General features: G+C 32.7%; 1 protein-coding gene across 12 annotated transcripts in view; it reads right to left on the minus strand.

Annotated features, from left to right (window-relative positions):
- Window positions 1-3,700: 3,700 nt before the first annotated feature.
- Window positions 3,701-18,406, minus strand: part of LOC105344231 (peripheral plasma membrane protein CASK) — a 77,016-nt gene continuing 62,310 nt past the window's right edge. For 9 of the 12 annotated variants that reach the window (XM_066069931.1, XM_066069933.1, XM_066069932.1 and 6 more), the window contains 11 exons: window positions 17,018-17,221; window positions 16,755-16,833; window positions 12,079-12,164; window positions 10,970-11,062; window positions 10,399-10,497; window positions 9,869-10,016; window positions 9,258-9,398; window positions 8,788-8,868; window positions 7,639-7,841; window positions 5,378-5,479; window positions 3,701-4,569 (listed from right to left, as the gene is read on the minus strand). In XM_066069931.1, coding sequence (XP_065926003.1) covers window positions 4,393-4,569; window positions 5,378-5,479; window positions 7,639-7,841; window positions 8,788-8,868; window positions 9,258-9,398; window positions 9,869-10,016; window positions 10,399-10,497; window positions 10,970-11,062; window positions 12,079-12,164; window positions 16,755-16,833; window positions 17,018-17,221 — 1,413 coding nt within the window. In that variant the 3' untranslated portion in view covers window positions 3,701-4,392. Of the gene's footprint in view, window positions 4,570-5,377; window positions 5,480-5,863; window positions 5,945-7,638; window positions 7,842-8,787; window positions 8,869-9,257; window positions 9,399-9,868; window positions 10,017-10,398; window positions 10,498-10,969; window positions 11,063-12,078; window positions 12,165-16,754; window positions 16,834-17,017; window positions 17,222-18,406 lie in introns of all 12 variants that reach the window. The other 3 variants (XM_011451938.4, XM_066069937.1, XM_011451948.4) reach the window with 1 other exon arrangement.

Below are 18,406 nucleotides of genomic sequence, written 5' to 3' on the forward strand. Positions count from 1 at the left end.
GACAAGTCGACATTATATAAATAGTGCCTGTTTGGGAGGGTAACAGTTGAAATTGACACCCCGAGAAAACCATTGTCAACCGACGCGAAGCGGAGGTTGACAATGGTTTTCGAGGGGTGTCAATTTCAACTGTTATCCTCCCAAACAGGCACTATTTATTTTGTTATACTGAATGTCTTTTTTAAAATTTTTAAGAAAATTTTACTGCTTTTATATAGGAATAACGTGAATTCTACAGCGAACCGTACGCGCATAATTTTCGCGCATGTAACATTTTTTAATGTTACCCGTTGCCAAGTGCGTTGCTAACGCTGAGGGTAATAGTAAATATTATTAACTGCGTCTTAACCAATCAGATTTCAGTATTTAACATGAAAGTATAACAATATCATTTGAAAAATACCCTCCCAAACAGGCACTATTTATATAATAAGAAGTTAACATAATTATCTGACAAGTGGTGGCAGATCTATGCCACCATACTATAGAAAGAGCCAGACTGAAATCTACAACCCCCGTTTATCATCTAAGAAAAATCACGGACTGCACGAAAAATTCACGATGATGTCAGACTCAAATTCCCATAGTAGACGATTTGGGCTGTTATTTTAAAATGAATGTATTGATATAATTAAGTAAATTAACAGTACTTCAGTGAATTTTTCTTACCATATACAACCAATTTAATAATTTGTTAAACGAAAGATGTAAATATTAACAAGAAAATACTTTCTTTGATGATTCATGCGGGTTATGAAGGTAGCGATTATTACACAGAAATTTCCATAAAACCCACTAACGCGGGTTATGCCGGTAAAAACTATTCTTTCTGCAATGTCGTCACCTTCATATCCCGCATGAATCACCACAGAAAGCATTTCATTGTTTAAATAGCATTGACCATCAAACTTTCATTATAAAATAACAACTTATCATTTAATACCAAAAGAGATCAAAACAAAGAAGTTAATTTTACCTGACTATAGTCATACATGATACGTGTATGTATATAGTGTCATGAAATACATTGGTCACTAATCGAATATGTGCTTGATTTGGATCACCGGCTATACTTTGGAAAAAAAATTACGTACTTTGAAAATTTTAATTCAGTGTATAATTTCTAAAAGGGCGTTGCAACACCGCTGTCATCCAATGATCTACATACATACTGCTAAATAAAGCGTGCCAAGGCAATTGTGAAACGTCCAAATACCTATAAATTCATATATTCATCAGCGAACAAATTGCTTTGAAATGGTGGGATCATGATTGGGATTTTTTCTTTCAGTAACTGTATGAACACAAATAAATATTTTTTTTAGAATAAGTAAAAAAAAAAAATACTCAGTAAATGTAAATGTTGTAAAATGATATATTTGTTTATAGAATAAGGGTTATTTTCGTGATTTATTGAAATATGAACAATTTTTGAAAGTTTCCAGGGAAATGTGAAACAATGTGAATGCAGTTCTTATAGTAAATTTTGTACATGTACTATTCATGTAATTATTTTGGGACAACCAGACTTCAACCATTGAAACCTTGATTTCCTTAGTTAAAATTTACAATGACAATAAATATAACTCGTTCTGTTTTGTCTAGAGCAGCCTTGTATATTTACTAGCACATACCAACAATCTCTTTAAAAAATATTGTAAAACTATATATATACATAAAGCCTAATTCAACATTTAAATTATTTATGAAATTATTTACAAAATGTCCTTATTTGATTAGTGCAGGAAAACAACTGAGGCAAGATTCTGTGATTTTATTTGTACCAGTAACATTTGTATATAATACAATTTGAATTTCATTCCTCATTAGAATAATTAATACATGTATACATAATCTGCTGTCATCAATAAGAACTTAAAAGACATACAACCATTAGTACACTAAACATTTAAATCCCTCATAACAGAAATAAAATAAAAGTCTCTATAATATAACTAAATAATCAATGTGCTAAATCAGGTAAAATATAATTATTTATGGCATATAATGTTATGGTATGACAAAAGAAAAAAAAAGTTGTTATTGATGAAAGAAAATTAAATTCAACTGTGTTGAAATAATTAATGCTCATTATTTAGAGATGAAATAAGAACAACCTAGCAGTCTTTATACGCCTTTACTAACTTCACTGCAAGATTTTGTGGGCAAAGAAAAAAAAAGACGACTTCAATTCAAAGAATTTCCTATCGAACAGACTCATGACCTATTTACTTGTCAATATACACTGCAACTGCAATACTGTGATGATCGAAGAAAAGAACAACCAACTAGCAGAGAATTAAGATTAAGACTAGCTGGAGTCTGTCTTCATTACTACAATCTGTTTCCTCATAAATACCATATACCAATCGCAATTAATCTTATATAAAGAAAACTCTATGTAAAAATCTTCAATAAATCATCACCATACATACAGTACCTGTCAAAATTTTTTAACTAAATGCGTTATTTTATAAACTTTGGAAAGAAAATGAGGATTTATCTTAATGAAGAAATGATAATCATTATTCATACAAATAACGCCAAATCAGTGTCCAACTGGGAACAATATGACACTTAACAATATATTTTACTTGCATTTAACAATTCACTCTGTTACATATACATGTATTGCAATCTGGCTGTGGGAATTTTTGCTAATACCGGTAGTCAATAAAGCCATTTAATCTGATATTTTCTTAATTTTACAGAACGTGCATTCAGTGTTCAGATACTTTAATAATAAATACACATAACTTTCATTCACACATTTTTTCTCTATCAGTTGTTCGCTAACAGTATATATTCATCTGACATCAATATTTCTTGAAATTATTTGCAATAAATATTGAAAAACATTCACAAATCAATCTTTAAAACAATGGTATGAAAAAATTTACAGTAAAACACGGTTATAGCGAACACGTTTATAATGAATTGACGCTTACAGCGAAGTGATTTTCATTCCCCGTGACTATATTATATGTTGTAGACTTGACGGATATAACGAACTACGCTTATAACGAAGCAAAATCGCCCGTCCCTGGCGCTTCGTTATAACCGTGTTTTACTGTATCTATTTATCATTCCTCTACAACTTTTTTTCTGAGAAAACCCCCTAGTGGTGCAAACAGTGAAAGAAGATACTAATACCATTTCTACATAAATATCTACAGTTGAACTTGAGTATATCTAACATAGATATCCCGAAAACCATGCGTATACTGAAGTGATGTTGAAGTCCGAATCACTATCTCTTAACACTGTCTAGCTATCAACCCCTACTATCTGGAATCCTCAAATAGATAGAAGTTTTTCTGCTCATCAAATAAAGCTTAAGATATCAAGGTTTGATTGATTGTATATTGTATAAATAGTATAGTGAGTAAAACCATATTGTTAGTATGTTCCATTGTTAACATCCACTTTTAATGTTTATATTAATAACATATATATGATGACAAAAAAATCCAACAGAATAAGATCAGCACTTGAGAGCATTTGGTCAAATTCAACAACAAATTGATAAGCACCATCTAAATAAAGTAATATAACCATACAACTAAATACCAGCTCTTTCTCTTTCAACAAATTTGATTAATGTTGGCAATAATATTTAATACTTGATTGATATAAAATAAAAATGAAAATACAAATAGGCAAATGATATAAATTGCACACAAAAAAAAAAAAAAAAAAAAAAAAATTCAACCTTTGTTACATACACATAATCTGAGACAAGATCTCTACCCTTTAAAGTCTTCCCAGTTTCAGGTATTCATATTATATATACCGGTATATGACACATTTGCAACCCATTCTTACACTGTAGTCTTCAAAGGTTTTACAATCAATTAGTAACATATACATACCGAAAGTTGTTATTAACCTTTATGTTATAACCAAGATTTAAAGCACTCCACCAACCTATAGTTTTTCTGTACTTATAAAACTATTCAACCTACTGGTCTCATCAGTTACAACTATGAGTATGATTATGCCATATCTTATTCATAAAAAGAATTTGACATTAAATATTTTTCCTTTTATAAGGTTCAACATCACAGTCTACAATTGTGTACACTAACCTCATTCTTTGCATCTTCTATACATAATATGCCAATGCAAAACACATACAGTTAGGTTAAAAAAAACCCAACAAGTTACAGTTTAAAGGTGAGTTTAGAAATTCCATTATCTGAATCTGTTTGTGGACAGAGAACACATGAGTTAGTGATAAATGTGATGGAGCAACAACTATCTCCCATAATACACTTTGGCATTCTCATCCTCTTCCTTAGTCCTCAGCAGGGCCACCATCTGATACAGGAAAACATGTATGCCTTTTCAGGGCCAATAAGGTTTTTTTTCCAGCCGTCCATCACAGACTTCTCAATACACCCAACTGACAGGCACCCACTGGGATGTGGTACTGACTTGGTCAATTGCCTGCTCTAATTTCCTGATAGTTTCATCAATATCATTGTTCACAATTTTCAAGTCAAAGTAGTGTCCATAAGCTTTCTCCAGGAGTTCACTCTCTGTAGCTAATCTTTCCAAACTAATGTCCTGTTGAATGAGAGAGAAGTCTTGTGAAATCATTTGTGCTGTATTTTAATCATTTCTTTATTTAACCCAAAAATATTCAGCATTAATAAGGTAGATAATCATCTTTTACACATTTAATCTATCAATGAACTGATTTATTTAATGGACATCACTTATATCTAAATGGTTTCAAATTAAAAAAAAAATTCCTATACAGTTGCACATTTTTTAAGAGGCCACTGTACTATAATAAGAATTCACTAGTCTAAACAATAAATTTAAAAATTTCAAGCTTGGGTTGAATAAAATATTGGAAACTGGTATATTGATCAAAACATGGATCTGGGTAGTCAAATAGTTGAAAATTAAAACAGCTATATATTGTAGGAAAGATGAAGCCACACTTTAAAGTAATCATACTTATAAGGCATGAAATCTAGAGGTATAAATCGATCACCCCAAAATAATAAATAATCAAAGTCAAAATAAAATTTTTTTTTAAAAGGCGTTGAGCAAAAACACATAAGGAAACAACACTAAATATGAAAAAAAAAATTGTAAAGAAATATATAAGAGAAATATTATCCAAGGTGCAGATTATTTCTTTCAAAAGATTGTACTTAAAAAGTATACGGTAGGTGTGCCAAAATCCATACAATCATACATGCAAGTTATCACAGTATAAATCACAAAATCGTTCATCCTAAAAGCACTCATGAAATATATATTGATACATAGAGCTGTATAGGATTTAATTAACTGGTTGTTATAAGATGAATATCTTTGAAGCATGATCTCAACACGGGTTCTTGCCTATATCCTAACTTACATTCATATCCTTTGTTTTTCGTAGTAGATGGTCATTGAAGCGGGGAGCTGCTATAAATACTACATAGGGTGCGTAATCAGCAGTGCGTAAAACTTTCAGTGCCTGAAAATTCAAATAATATGAAAAACCAAAAAATGCCATGCAGTGGTTCAAAAACTAAAATAATAACATATATACACATAGAGAGCCACTGAAAACAAAAGAGTATATACATGTAGTATAATAAAATATAAAAAAATCCCCTGGGCTGAGTATATTTCTATCCTTGAGTAGAAGTAAACTCTAAACAGGTTTAGATAAAATATGTTTGTACCAACTTTTTAAAAAAAATTTCAACAGCAGCAAGAATCTTGAAGCTAGACACCCTAAAATTAGCCTCAAAACAAAACAAGAATTGCTATTCAAAGAAAATGCTCAGCCCAGGGGGTCACTGAATATATAGAGACACAGACAACACTGATACAGGGGGGCAGAGACACGGTGTACCTCCTGCAGGGTGGCTATAGTTGGAGCTGCAATGAATACTATGTAAGGGGCGTACTCCCCATTCCGCAGTACACGGATAGCCTGCAACACAACGGTCAGTCAAATACGTCTTAATCATACAGTTACTCCACAAAAAAAATTAATTCATAATCTTTTGCACGTTTTCCATAATTGTACATAATTAGAAAAATTCAATGTTTCATCTTCAACATTTTTCCATGGTTTATATTCATAGTCAATCCACAAATTATATGTTTCATCTCGATCTAAAGACTTTCCATATACCTTAATCGTACATTAATATTAACTGTTCTCTAAAATCATATGGTTTAATAATTATGCTATTAGTATTATAACTGAGACATAACAAACATGAAATACTATATACAATTATTAATTTTTTGTCTATAATTTCACTAATCATCACTGAATGATACCCAAGTGTTGAGCTGAAAATGAATAAATAAAAAATCTCATCATTTGGTAGAACCATTCTCAATTGCAAAACTAAAATTTCTACTAGCTCATCATGAATCAATCTTGTATTATACTGTGAAAGTAAAAGTTTTTATAGAAACTAGAGGTACTGTGAGCAAGCTCACAATTGATACCCCCCGCTAAGAAAGATCATAACTCTTGTATTTTTTCTATTATAGAAAATATTGAATGAATCTATTTCATCGTCCATTTTCTATAAATAACAACTGCTCTATTTTTTAAAACTGTTAATGCTTATATGAGTACACAAACCAATTTCTATTCTTTAAATTCCATTTTAGTTCAAGTTAACTGTTAATGCATGAGGACATTTGCATCCTTATGTTAACAAACATGACTCGAATCAAACGAAATTCCACATGTCAAGCAGCCACTTAATATAAATATTTTGAATTATTGGTATACTGAGCCCGATTTTTTTTAACAATGACCTTGAACTTCCTCAATTGACCTTTGGTCAAGGTCATGACATACTCTCAAGTTATAAGCATTCTAGATATGAATTAAGAACTTCCAATATTTGTCCATTAGAAAGATATGGACTGGACACGAGTTTTATACTTTTCTGCAAGTGACCTTGCCCTTGCCCAAATGACATTGGGTCAAGGTCATGACAAACCCTTAGCTTATAAGCAATCTTTGTGTGAACTGAGAACTTCCAATGTTTCTCCAGAAGAAAAATATGGACCGGACACGAATTTTGCACTTTTTCTGCCAGTGACCTTGACCTTGCCCAAATGACCTTGGTTCAAGGTCATGACACACTCTTAGGTCATAAGCATTCTTTGTGTGAAGTAAGAACTTCTAATGTTTCTCCATAAGAAAGATATTGACCGGACATGAATTTTGCACTTTTTCTGCCAGTGACCTTGACCTTGCCCAAATGACCTTGGTTCAAGGTCATGACACACCCTTAGGTCATTAGCAATCTTTGTGTGAAGTAAGAACTTCTAATGTTTCTCCATAAGAAAGATATGGACCGGACACGAATCGAACAGACAGACGGACGGACGGACGGACGGACGGACGGACGGACGGACGGACGGACAAGGTGATTCCTATATACCCCCCCAAACTTCGTTTGCGGGGGGTATAATAACACCCTAATATTACATCTTACTTTCTCTATTTATAAAAATCTTACAATATCGTTTTTTGTAACATTTGCTATCTATGACATCCCTTTGTAATCTATGAAAAAAATATTGGTAAATCTCGACAAATTTTTGAGTTTTCGTGGTACAGTATAGTTACATATGTACTGCGTATGATAATACCTGTGGTTCCACATCCAGAATAGCTATGAGACCTTTGGAATGAATCTGGCGGATTGTTTCTAACTTGGTTCCATACATGGCTTCCTCGTGCGTTCCATACTCCAAATACTCGTTGGCAGCAATGTCTTTCATCATTTCTTCCTGTCCGACGAAGTAATAGTTCTTTCCATTCATTTCCCCTTCTCGAGGCGGCCGCGTCGTATCTGGAAATATCGAGCAAGAATTCGTTGAATGGTACTTGTACAGTAGAAAATATTGAAGTGCCAGGAACAACACTCTTACAGCCAAGTCTGGGACAATTTTTATTCATGTAACTCATTTAATCTGATAAGTTTTTAGTAATATATTTTAGATTTTGAAAGGGAATGAAAATGACTTTGTTGTAAATGTTCATTATATGTTAGCTTTAACCGTGTTTAACTGTATCAAGTAGTATGATATACACTTGAACTTCAATATCTCAAACACTGATATCTCGAATACAATGGATATATCGAAGTGAATTTTAAGTGCCAACCACTTATTTTTTAAGTTTTTTACCTTCTATATCTCAAATACTGAGACATCTTGAAGTTTTTAAACAGTCCAATTTAGTTTGAGATAACGAAGATTGACTGTACATGGTTGCAGATCAAAGTACATGTACATCTATTTGCAGATTTTTTATACACAAGCAAAAGTTTTGTCTATTGAGTGTATTTCATTAATGCAGTACACATTCTACATGAAATAGGTAGTTATAAGCCTGAAATGAGTGAATTGACTGTGCTCCAAAAGTCTGAAGAAATGATGGGATCAACTGTCTGCTTATTGATGACCAGTATTTTACAAATTTAAATCAAAGATTCAATGCATAATCAATTTTTAGAATGCAAATACACTGTATGTTGTATGTGTAAGTGAACTTAGATTCATGTTATAAGTATTCCATTCTAAACATAAAAGCTGCAATTCCATTTTAATTTTTCTCCCTCTTTCTCTCTTTTCTTTTTTTTTTTTTTTTTTTTTTTAAGTTTAAACAAAGTTTTTCAATTTATTCCACTTCCTTGGGTCTTTTCATCAAGTAATTAAAAAAATTATGATAAGGCTTTCGAGCTTAATTACTCTTCCCTGCCTTTTAATAGATCCGTTTTCTTTCTGTTTACTCACGTGGAATGGGATAAGCAAATCTATCTGGATGACTCGTGATGAGGGTGTTCTTAATATGCCTCCTCCCGACACCATGGGCCCCTGGAAAAAATCGTCAACAGTTCACTTATCACAAAGTGGTTAACACTTGATCAGATTATTATAAATGTAAATTTTGTTGTTGTTGTTTTTTACCAATTCAAAAACATCAGATAAATTTTTTTTTCAATCAAAACTTACGTTGTATAATTTCATCACTTCAAAATTTAGTACAATATGGTAAATAAATTTTTCGAGAGCTTAACTATTTGTGTGTGTTATCTTTAACTTTAGTTACAAACATGAATATTTTTTTTAGGATTTATCTTTAATACTGTACAGTTTTTAAAATTAGCATAAAATCAAATTCCAATGACGATAATGATAATAATCATCATATAATTAGAGACTAATTATCACTACATATCTGTTCACAAAGTCATTGACTTTACCTAATAATACCAGGGTCTTCCTCATAAAGGCTGGGAGACTCACGACTTCCTCGTATGTATTGAGATCTAATTGGTCAAAAATAGAGTTGTGTTTGGCCAAGTATTTATCTTTCTTCTTCCTCCCAAACCATGAACAGTGGGCTGAAATTGTTCAAAAGGGAGGTTATTGATACCAATCTTATAATTAAGGTCTTGCAACATTCCAATACAAGAGACAGCTCAAATGCTGGTCTTTCACTTTAATTTGGGATTTTTTCAGCTTGTCCACTTGCTGGAAATTCTGACGAAGTAAAGTATGCGTCAATCTTAGCTTTCCTTTGGAGTAATTATATAGAAGAAATTAAAATCATAATTTGTGTTTTTGTACATTTTGCGTCTAAGAGAAATCTGTTGGACAACAGTTTATGAAGAATGTACAAAGGTTAGCTTCTTACAGAAATTTAATGTTTTTTTGTGCCAAAAATGAAACAAATGGAAAATATACAACATTCATAACAACAGTAAACAACCACCAGCAATTATCAATTCATGAGAAATGAAGAACAACAGCTATCAAATGATAACGATGGAAGGAAGGACAACTTTTGATGGTCATAAAGTAAACACTGTACCTGCGTGTTCATGGCGCGCCTTCTCCCGTGAGGACTGGGAGGTCCGCCACTCCTGTAGTTCGGGGGAGGGAATGAGACCAGCGGGGGTGGTGGGGCCCACCCCCCATAACTTGGCCTGCCACCAATTGGAGTCTTCTTTGTTTATTATCTATCACATGGAAATACAGAAAGAATTCTTTTTTACATAAGCAAGAGTTTTCACAACTGAAGTTGCTTTAAACAATTTTCATCTAAAAAATTCACAGCTGTGTTCACAATTCATTGTATGCCATCAAGGAATAGAGATTTTACATATACATTTACATGTATATTTTTGAAAAATAATTACTTATAGGCAAAGGCCAAAATGAAGTTTGTCATTGAAAAAATCTAATTAGTTCATAGTTGAAGGCTTATTTTTTACATTCATTCGGAACTAAAATTCTATGAGTTACCATACACCCATAAGATAAGGTTACTAATGAACAACACAATCCTTGATTGATTAATTAAGGCATATCAGTGTAATAGGTTGATAAAACAGTACTCACCCGTAACACGTCCCCCACTCTGAAGGACACCCCAGCCTGGGGACAGGGAATCATATCATCATCCTCAGGGTTGTAATCAAACAGCGCCCTCACAAAGATCTGTAGTAACAGACATACACCATATCGATTAACTTTTACTAGGCCTCTTATATCTACCAAACTTCATATTCAATGTTAGAGGAAATTTTGGAATCCTTCAAAATGCAGCCAAAAGAAACTTAGAATCTACACTTATAACAAAGTGCCAGGGATGAGAGATTTTGCTTCGTTATAAGCTTAATTTGTTATTTCTGGCAAGTAAACAACATGTAATAAAGTCACGAGGAATGAAAATCACTTCGCTGTAAGCATCAATTCATTATAAGCGTGTTCGCTATAACTGTGTTTTACTGTATATGTAATGTATGTATCTGAGTGACTAATTCATGTTGTTGCCTATAACTTAACATGATCTTTATCTATATAAAAATCATCTTCTTAACTACATGTATATTCTTATGATAGAGAAATCATGGAAAATATTTCTTTTTACTTTTCAAAGTACTGTATTAGAACATTCATTGCTGTATACCTCTTTGTGGGTTCCGTTCTCGTTCCGTTCTTTATGAATGTTGCCCGATGGCTGAGGAACAATTTTGAAGGTAACATTGCCACTTAATGATTTCTAGAAGGAAAAAAAATAAAACCAAGTCAATTAAAATTGATATCTCATTGAAGCCTTTTGCAACATCAAGTGACAAAACTATCTTTCTCTGCTAAACACATTTTTTTTTTATCTGTGTCTCTTGGTTTGCCATATTTGCATAAAATCAATGTTCTCAAGAAAAAAAGCGGTAGGGGAATATCAGCTGTCAATATCTGTTTATTTCAATCAACTGCGATAAAAAATTTCTTCTGACTGATGTTAAAGATTTATTGACAAAACCATTTGCCCTACTTGGCTGGTGAGGATGCCTCATTTAAACATAAATGCCATATTTAACACTCTGTGCAATTCACGGTGTGTATAAATGTTGGAGACCATCCCAAGGGAGAAATGGCATTGAAAATGTCTTGGGTGGTAAAATTGGACAAGTATTCCTATATATCATATCTGTACTTATGAGGTGGACAGCAGTAATCCATTATAAGAAGACCATAATGTGCAATCTTATACAACCAAGTAAACTATTCATATAATCTTTGCATTTCAAATCAGCACCTTTTGCGTTAGCTTTTTCTAAATCAACACTCAACAGATTTGAAATTTTAATCACCAATCACATTGTCTTTAAAGATTATACTTGTAACCGAAAGATTTCTTTTTACATTTAAGTTTTCCCCCCATCATTTTCATTTTCTAATTAAAAATGTTCAAATGTCCTTCAATCTTTTTAAGCTTTTTAAAAGTTAAAATCTTTGATACTCATACAAGCAGCGGCAGCCCAAATAAGTAAGACTACTGTAGATTCCTTATTTTACATGATGTACTTAATTCCACGTTCAAACCAATTTGCATCAGATCGTGAGAATATAAAATCGTGAATGCCTACTATTCATTATCGTTTCATTAAATTTACACCTGATTAGAAAAATAAGAGCAAGATTTTAAAAACTGCGAGGGTTGCTAGTCGCAATTTAAAGCAGATATTAATTTCCCACATTTAATTAGGAATCTATAGAACGTCTACGATGATTTACCAGCATTTTCTGTAAGTTATCCACTGTCTGGTTGACCACGCTGACCTCGTTAATTTCTTTGATTTCATCTCCAACGTGAAGAGTTCCTGTTCAAACAAAAGATTCAGACAATAAATGGATGGGATTGTAACTTGTGAACACTTGAGTGGCCCCAGAGCTCCGTGTAAATACCACTCACAATGTAAACATGGACACAAAAACTCCAATTTCAGCCTCATAATGGAACTCTCTCAAGGATGTTTCCTTATTTCAGGCAAGCTAGACCAGGAGAGCTTTGATATCTAGTCAATAATTTTTGTCTGTCAATTAATAAAATCAATTCCAGAGTTTTTTATTCCCCCAATAAACAGTATCTAAATTTATTTAACTCTAACAATTAAATCTGCTATTAACACAGATATTAAGATTTTTAATGATTAATTTAATGGAACATTATTTTTATCTGATGATTTCATAAAATTTAATCATGAGATATTCTTTTTTATTATACTAGTACTTCTGTGAATATTTTTTATGTAAAATTACAACAAATAAGCATGCTACTCTATCTAACCATGAAACCATGCTATCTGCACATGGTGAATAGTTATCGAAACTATTCACCAGCGGCATTCGATTTCGGAACAACTCTGATGTAATCCGAGTCGCTACATTAAATTTAAAGTATGACAACACTAATTTGTTTATCTTCATTGCAGAAAAAATGAAGTTTTCTTCCGTATAATAAAATACCTATTTTCTGAATATTTGGACAATAGCAAGTTTATTGTCCCCCTCGACAGCAACTACTTCTCTTGGCTTTGTCTTGTGAAAAAGTTGCTGTCTTAAGGGACAATAAACTTGCTATCATCCTCATAGCCAGTAAATAGGTACATATGTTATCCTGTTTTAACCTTGTTTAAATGTTTAAATCCCCATTTTATGGATTTTTTTTATATATATTATGTCCTAGCATCATTTCAATAGTAAATACATTGTATGTACAAGTAAAAATCCTTTGTGATATCATTGTAATGTACCGGTAATATCTATATTTTATTACCGGTACATATGGGTGATATCATCGCAAATATGTAATAAAAGGTTTTTGCTAATCTAACAACTTGTTCATCTGTATTACATGTAACTGCATTGTAATGTACATGCAATCATAATATGAAGAAAGCTATTTTTCTAGGAAGTTCTGATTACAACAAAACTAGTTTATAGCAAATTTCAAGGTATTTCGATGGCTATAATGGAATAAATATACAAGTTGAGGTCAAATTAAAAAAAAAAGGTTCTACCGTTGCAGCTGTGGCTCGAACCCCTTTGCCTATATGTAGTAGATCTCCGTGTAACCACTGAGCCGAGTATTTTGTTTAGTAACTGATCCTAATAATAACACTATAAAACTAATTATGGTAAATTTTTCCATATTTAAGGCAGATTTATGTTACGAATAAAAAAAATCCGGATAATTTAGAGCTAAAGAACGTGGTTGAGGGTTGGAGATCATTAAGTCTATCATATTGTGATTCTATAGCTAGTGGATAACCAAACAGGCTGCCTACATTAGTATTTTTCACATGTATGGGGTTATTATAAGAAATTACGCAAACAGTTGACAGAGGGAATACATGTAGCTCAACATGAAATCAAGCAGCTGGGGACAATTTGTCTCGATTTTAATATAGGCAACAAATAATAGCTTGGTGAAATTGCTTCCATAACAATCCAGAAATTTTTGTTTTTTAAACCTACCATTGGTGGAACTTATTTCACAACTCTTTTTACTTTTCTAAATACACGTACACATATACCCCCCGGTATGTTTGACATAACTATAAAATTTCAACAGATTTTCAATATCAATGTATAATATAGCCAATATATTGGTATACCAGTATGTAAAAAAAAAAAATCAAGTTCCCATTTAAAAAAGTTGAGCTGTAATAAAATTGATCACTCAATACGCAATACTGAATACGCAATAGATATCACCCAAGAACCAGTAAAATTACGATGTGAGGATCAATTAAGTAACTAGTAAAATATTTATACAATGTATCACCAAACCCTCTGTTCTCCTCTCTGATGATTCTAATTATCTGAAAGTCCATTTATTTCCTGTAATCCTAGTTTTCAGTAGTTTTAACTTTGACACTCTAATGGAAGTTTGCTTGAAACACAATTTTTATGGATAAAATAACATGGAATCATTAACTTTTGCTCCGTAATGCAAAGTCTCATCTGAGTCATCATAGGATCTGCAATTATCAAGATATAAAAGAAAGAATCAGGAAAAAATCTTTGGAGAGGTTCAGTATTTCCATTTGGACATTTCCTAGCTGTTAAAAGGATGAAGTCGAACTAGACATTGCTAAGATGATGACCATCTCAAAAAACACAGCCTTCTTTAGCAAAGGACATTATACATGGTTATTTTTGCTCCATCTTTTCTCTGCCTTTCTTCATCTGTAACCGGTTTCACTCCATCTTGAATTCGCCAAGACACAGTTGTGTGTTAGATATTCTTTCTTATTTACAGTAATTAAAAATTTGTTATATAGAATTTGCCCAATCTTAAATTCCCCCATTGACAATTAGGGTGAAAGGGGCGATATGCGGGTAAATATTTCCTTGTAAAAAGTAGTACATTTGTAGTTCTAACAAGGATTTTTATTCAAAGAGGTTTTTTGACCATATAGCCTTTGTTCTCAAAATTGACCAAGGGGAATGGAAAATATGCTGTGGAAAAATGAAATTAGACAGAGAAAAACTAGTTCAAGAACTCTGCACATCCTTTACCCGCAGAGACTCTATGAAATTAAAATTCTACTTGGCAGAAGGGGAAAAAAAATATGCTTGGACAAGGACTTTACAAACTTAAGAGAGGTTTCTGACCTTGAGCTTTGATACAAAAAATTTTCAAGGTCACTACAAACCCTTTCCTCATTAACACTGTATGGATGAAGTTTGCGCCCAACTTGTCAAAGAGGAGGAAAAATACATGGCACAAATGAAATAAGAGGCAGACAGACAGTTTGATCAATATAACACACCCAGAAGTAATGCCCTTCACTAGTCAATGCTAGCAGCATGATGGAGACAAAGATTGGTTCATCTTTTTAAAATGCAAACATACATGCATTCATATCAATGGTTAGCCTAAATTGTAAAATCTGGGGATAACTGTTTTTCTGGTGTATAATTTATTAACTGAAAGGGAATACAGTGGAGCCTCACTTATCCGGACACTTTTGTCCCCAGGCCAAATCGTCCGGATAGGTGAAGCGTCCGGATATCTGAATTGTGATATTTACCTTTAATATTTATGGAAACATAACTCATAAATTAATTATACAATTAAATATTTTATTTTGATAGCCATTTGCACTACAAAAAAAGTTTAGATTTTTTTTAAATTAACAAAACAAAATATTGTTGAAAACATTATTTAAGGTATGTTTTTTCCACAGGAAACTTAGCACTACATTCTTCAATGCAACACATGTACATGTACATGTACATAACAATCACTGTATTAAACCGATAATTTAATTACATTCGCATAACAAAGCAAAGAGAAGAAAGTCGGTGTTCCACTTTACGCTGACAAATCTTTTTCTTCAAGCTAGCGGTGATCGCAACTCTCGCTCTCTTGGCCGGTGGTGTTGACATGTTTGAAGCTGCTCAACATTTGATGATTGAAAATGGGTGAAAATCTGTATATATTCCCTAATTGATAATTGTCCAAGCTATTTTTTCATTGACAGAACTTACCCAAGCTAATTTTACGTATCCATCTTTCTATAGAGTTAATTGCACCCAAGCGATTTTTACAAGTAGCGTGAACACTCATCCACGCCATGTTTGGCATAAATTATTATTACACTGTTTATTGAACACACGCTATAAAATTAATGTCGATACCCTGAACATCCCAAGCGGTCTTAATAACTATCGTAAACAGAACTCAAATTATCAAATATTTCATTTCAATTACGTTTTAAAATGAATAGGCGTACGAACGATCTAATCACACTACGATTAATAGAATTTTAATTCAATCAATAGATGACTTTTTTAAACACAAATTAAACAATTTTCATGACATTTTAATCAAACAATAACAGTTCATAAGTTAAATGGCGACAATTAAACATGTCGCATCCATGGTTATCGTAATATCCTCGGGCGAGTACATAGCGTGACACAGGTGACCCCGATTACCGGACGAAGGCATTGTTTAAAACCAACAACCAGTGTCAGATGTTTTTTCACCAATTTGCACTTGCGCATAAAAAACTTTTGTGCCCCCGAACACTTAAATGTGACCGTCCGGTTAAATGAGGTAAAATTTAAAGGAAAACTGTATTATGTGGTAAAATTTGACCGTCCGGATCCGGAACGCGGAATTCCGGATAAACGAGACAAATTATTGTGTAAAAATTCCGTTCCCAATAAAAATCGACCGGTAAGTGAAGCGTCCGGATATCTGGCGTCCGGATATCTGAGGCTCCACTGTACTTTCATTTTGGCAGAATTCAACCAAAATTATCTACATCATTTAAAACTTAATGATTTGCTACAATATTTTTTTTATCAGAAGTTTGAAATGGTAACCAGCCAGTAATATCTATACTGAGTTCCTAGCTGTCAATCAAATCCGAGGAGGAATCCGTCTTTCTTACCTTGTCTGTGGATCATTCCTCCATGCATTATCCGAGCCACCTTACATTGACCAATATCATTGACCTTTAGAGTAATTCCCTACAAAAAGCGAAAAACTTAACATAATAAACACAACAACAGTTCGTGAAATCTTTTTACAAGCTTTTTTTTTTATCATGATGTTCCCAAATCAATGAGTCGGTTTAGTATTTTTTGGACAGGATTTTTATATACTGAAAGGTTCCCATTTAACTAATGTTAAATCTGAAATAATATATCTCACCATAGGCTCATCCTTGTTTTTGTGGAACTGAACGAGTCGGACTCGATTGATTTTACACCCGGGATCCATCTCGACTTCTGGACTGGGAGGTTGTGAGGTATCACCGTTTATGTTGACAAATGTCTGAATCGGAGGCGGAGTGACTCGCACTGCATCTTCACTATACACCTCGTGAGCTACTACATCATGTGCTTGTAATAAGGCCTACAAATTAAGAAAGGGAAGAAAAAAAAATATTATGAATAATTACATGAAAGTTAAATTCAACTTATCTCTGTTACTACAAGTTGAGAAGATTATAATGGGAGTTGCAGCACTGATAATTACTAGCTTTTAGCATCATTATAGGCTACTCTCTCCGTAATTAAGTATTTTAGTTCATATTCTGAGTTGTACTGCTGGCGGGATATGAAATCTGTCATAAAATCCTATAACCTGCAATATTAGCATGAAGAGCAAACATTTCATGCATTGATTTTTTTGGGGAGAAAATGAGCAAATTGACAGAAGTGAATCTAGTCGAGAACATTATAAAAAAAAAACTCCTTCTTGAATTGCTCCCAATTATGAATGTGAATGAAAGGGGCCATTAGGAACAAAGAAGCAATGAATACAACGGATACAGAGAGATGACATCTGTTACAGATGTGACCAATCAATTGTGCCAACAGACAGCTTTGAAGTTTCTTCCACCTTTGCTGCAACATGCTTTCCATTCATTCATTCATTTATTTGCGCTTTCTCTGATTTCCCCATCAACTGTAAAGGTTTTTTTTTTTTTGTCTTCCGTAGCATTTCAAACACAGTGAATGTCAATAAACCACTTTCAATTTTTTGCATTCTACATGGCATTTCTGCTCCCGATCAGCAATTTGGGAAGAGGAAAATGATGTTAATGGAGAAATAATGCTTGGGAACACACCTCGAAATGTCATACCAAGATACACTAGAAATATATGGGTGTATATGTACAAGTCTTTTGCATTATAACTAAAAATAAACCATATGAAAATCTAATTAGTATCAGTTTCATTTTTTAAAAATTAACTAGCAGAGCATAATGTCTACAAATGTGGAAAAAGAAATTTAGAAGAAACTTCAAATGATTAAAAATGATTTTCAAAATTGAAAGTCACTTTGTCTTGATAAGAAAAGAAGTCAAACTTGCAGCTCATTTGAATTAAATTGAAGATGTAAGACCAACATCAAACTACAATAGTTGCTGAATACAGAACATTAAATCAAATCCTTAGGCAGCAATTTAAAATAAAATAAAGTCAAAACTCTTTGGCCTTTCAGCCGAAGAATACATGTATATGTAAAAAAAAAAACCCTTAGAATGGCGAAATAAGAGTAATGTTGCACCCAATTATGACCAAACATTTGACG

Source organism: Magallana gigas, chromosome 8, assembly GCF_963853765.1.
Source record: "Magallana gigas chromosome 8, xbMagGiga1.1, whole genome shotgun sequence".
Lineage (NCBI taxonomy): Eukaryota > Metazoa > Mollusca > Bivalvia > Ostreida > Ostreidae > Magallana > Magallana gigas.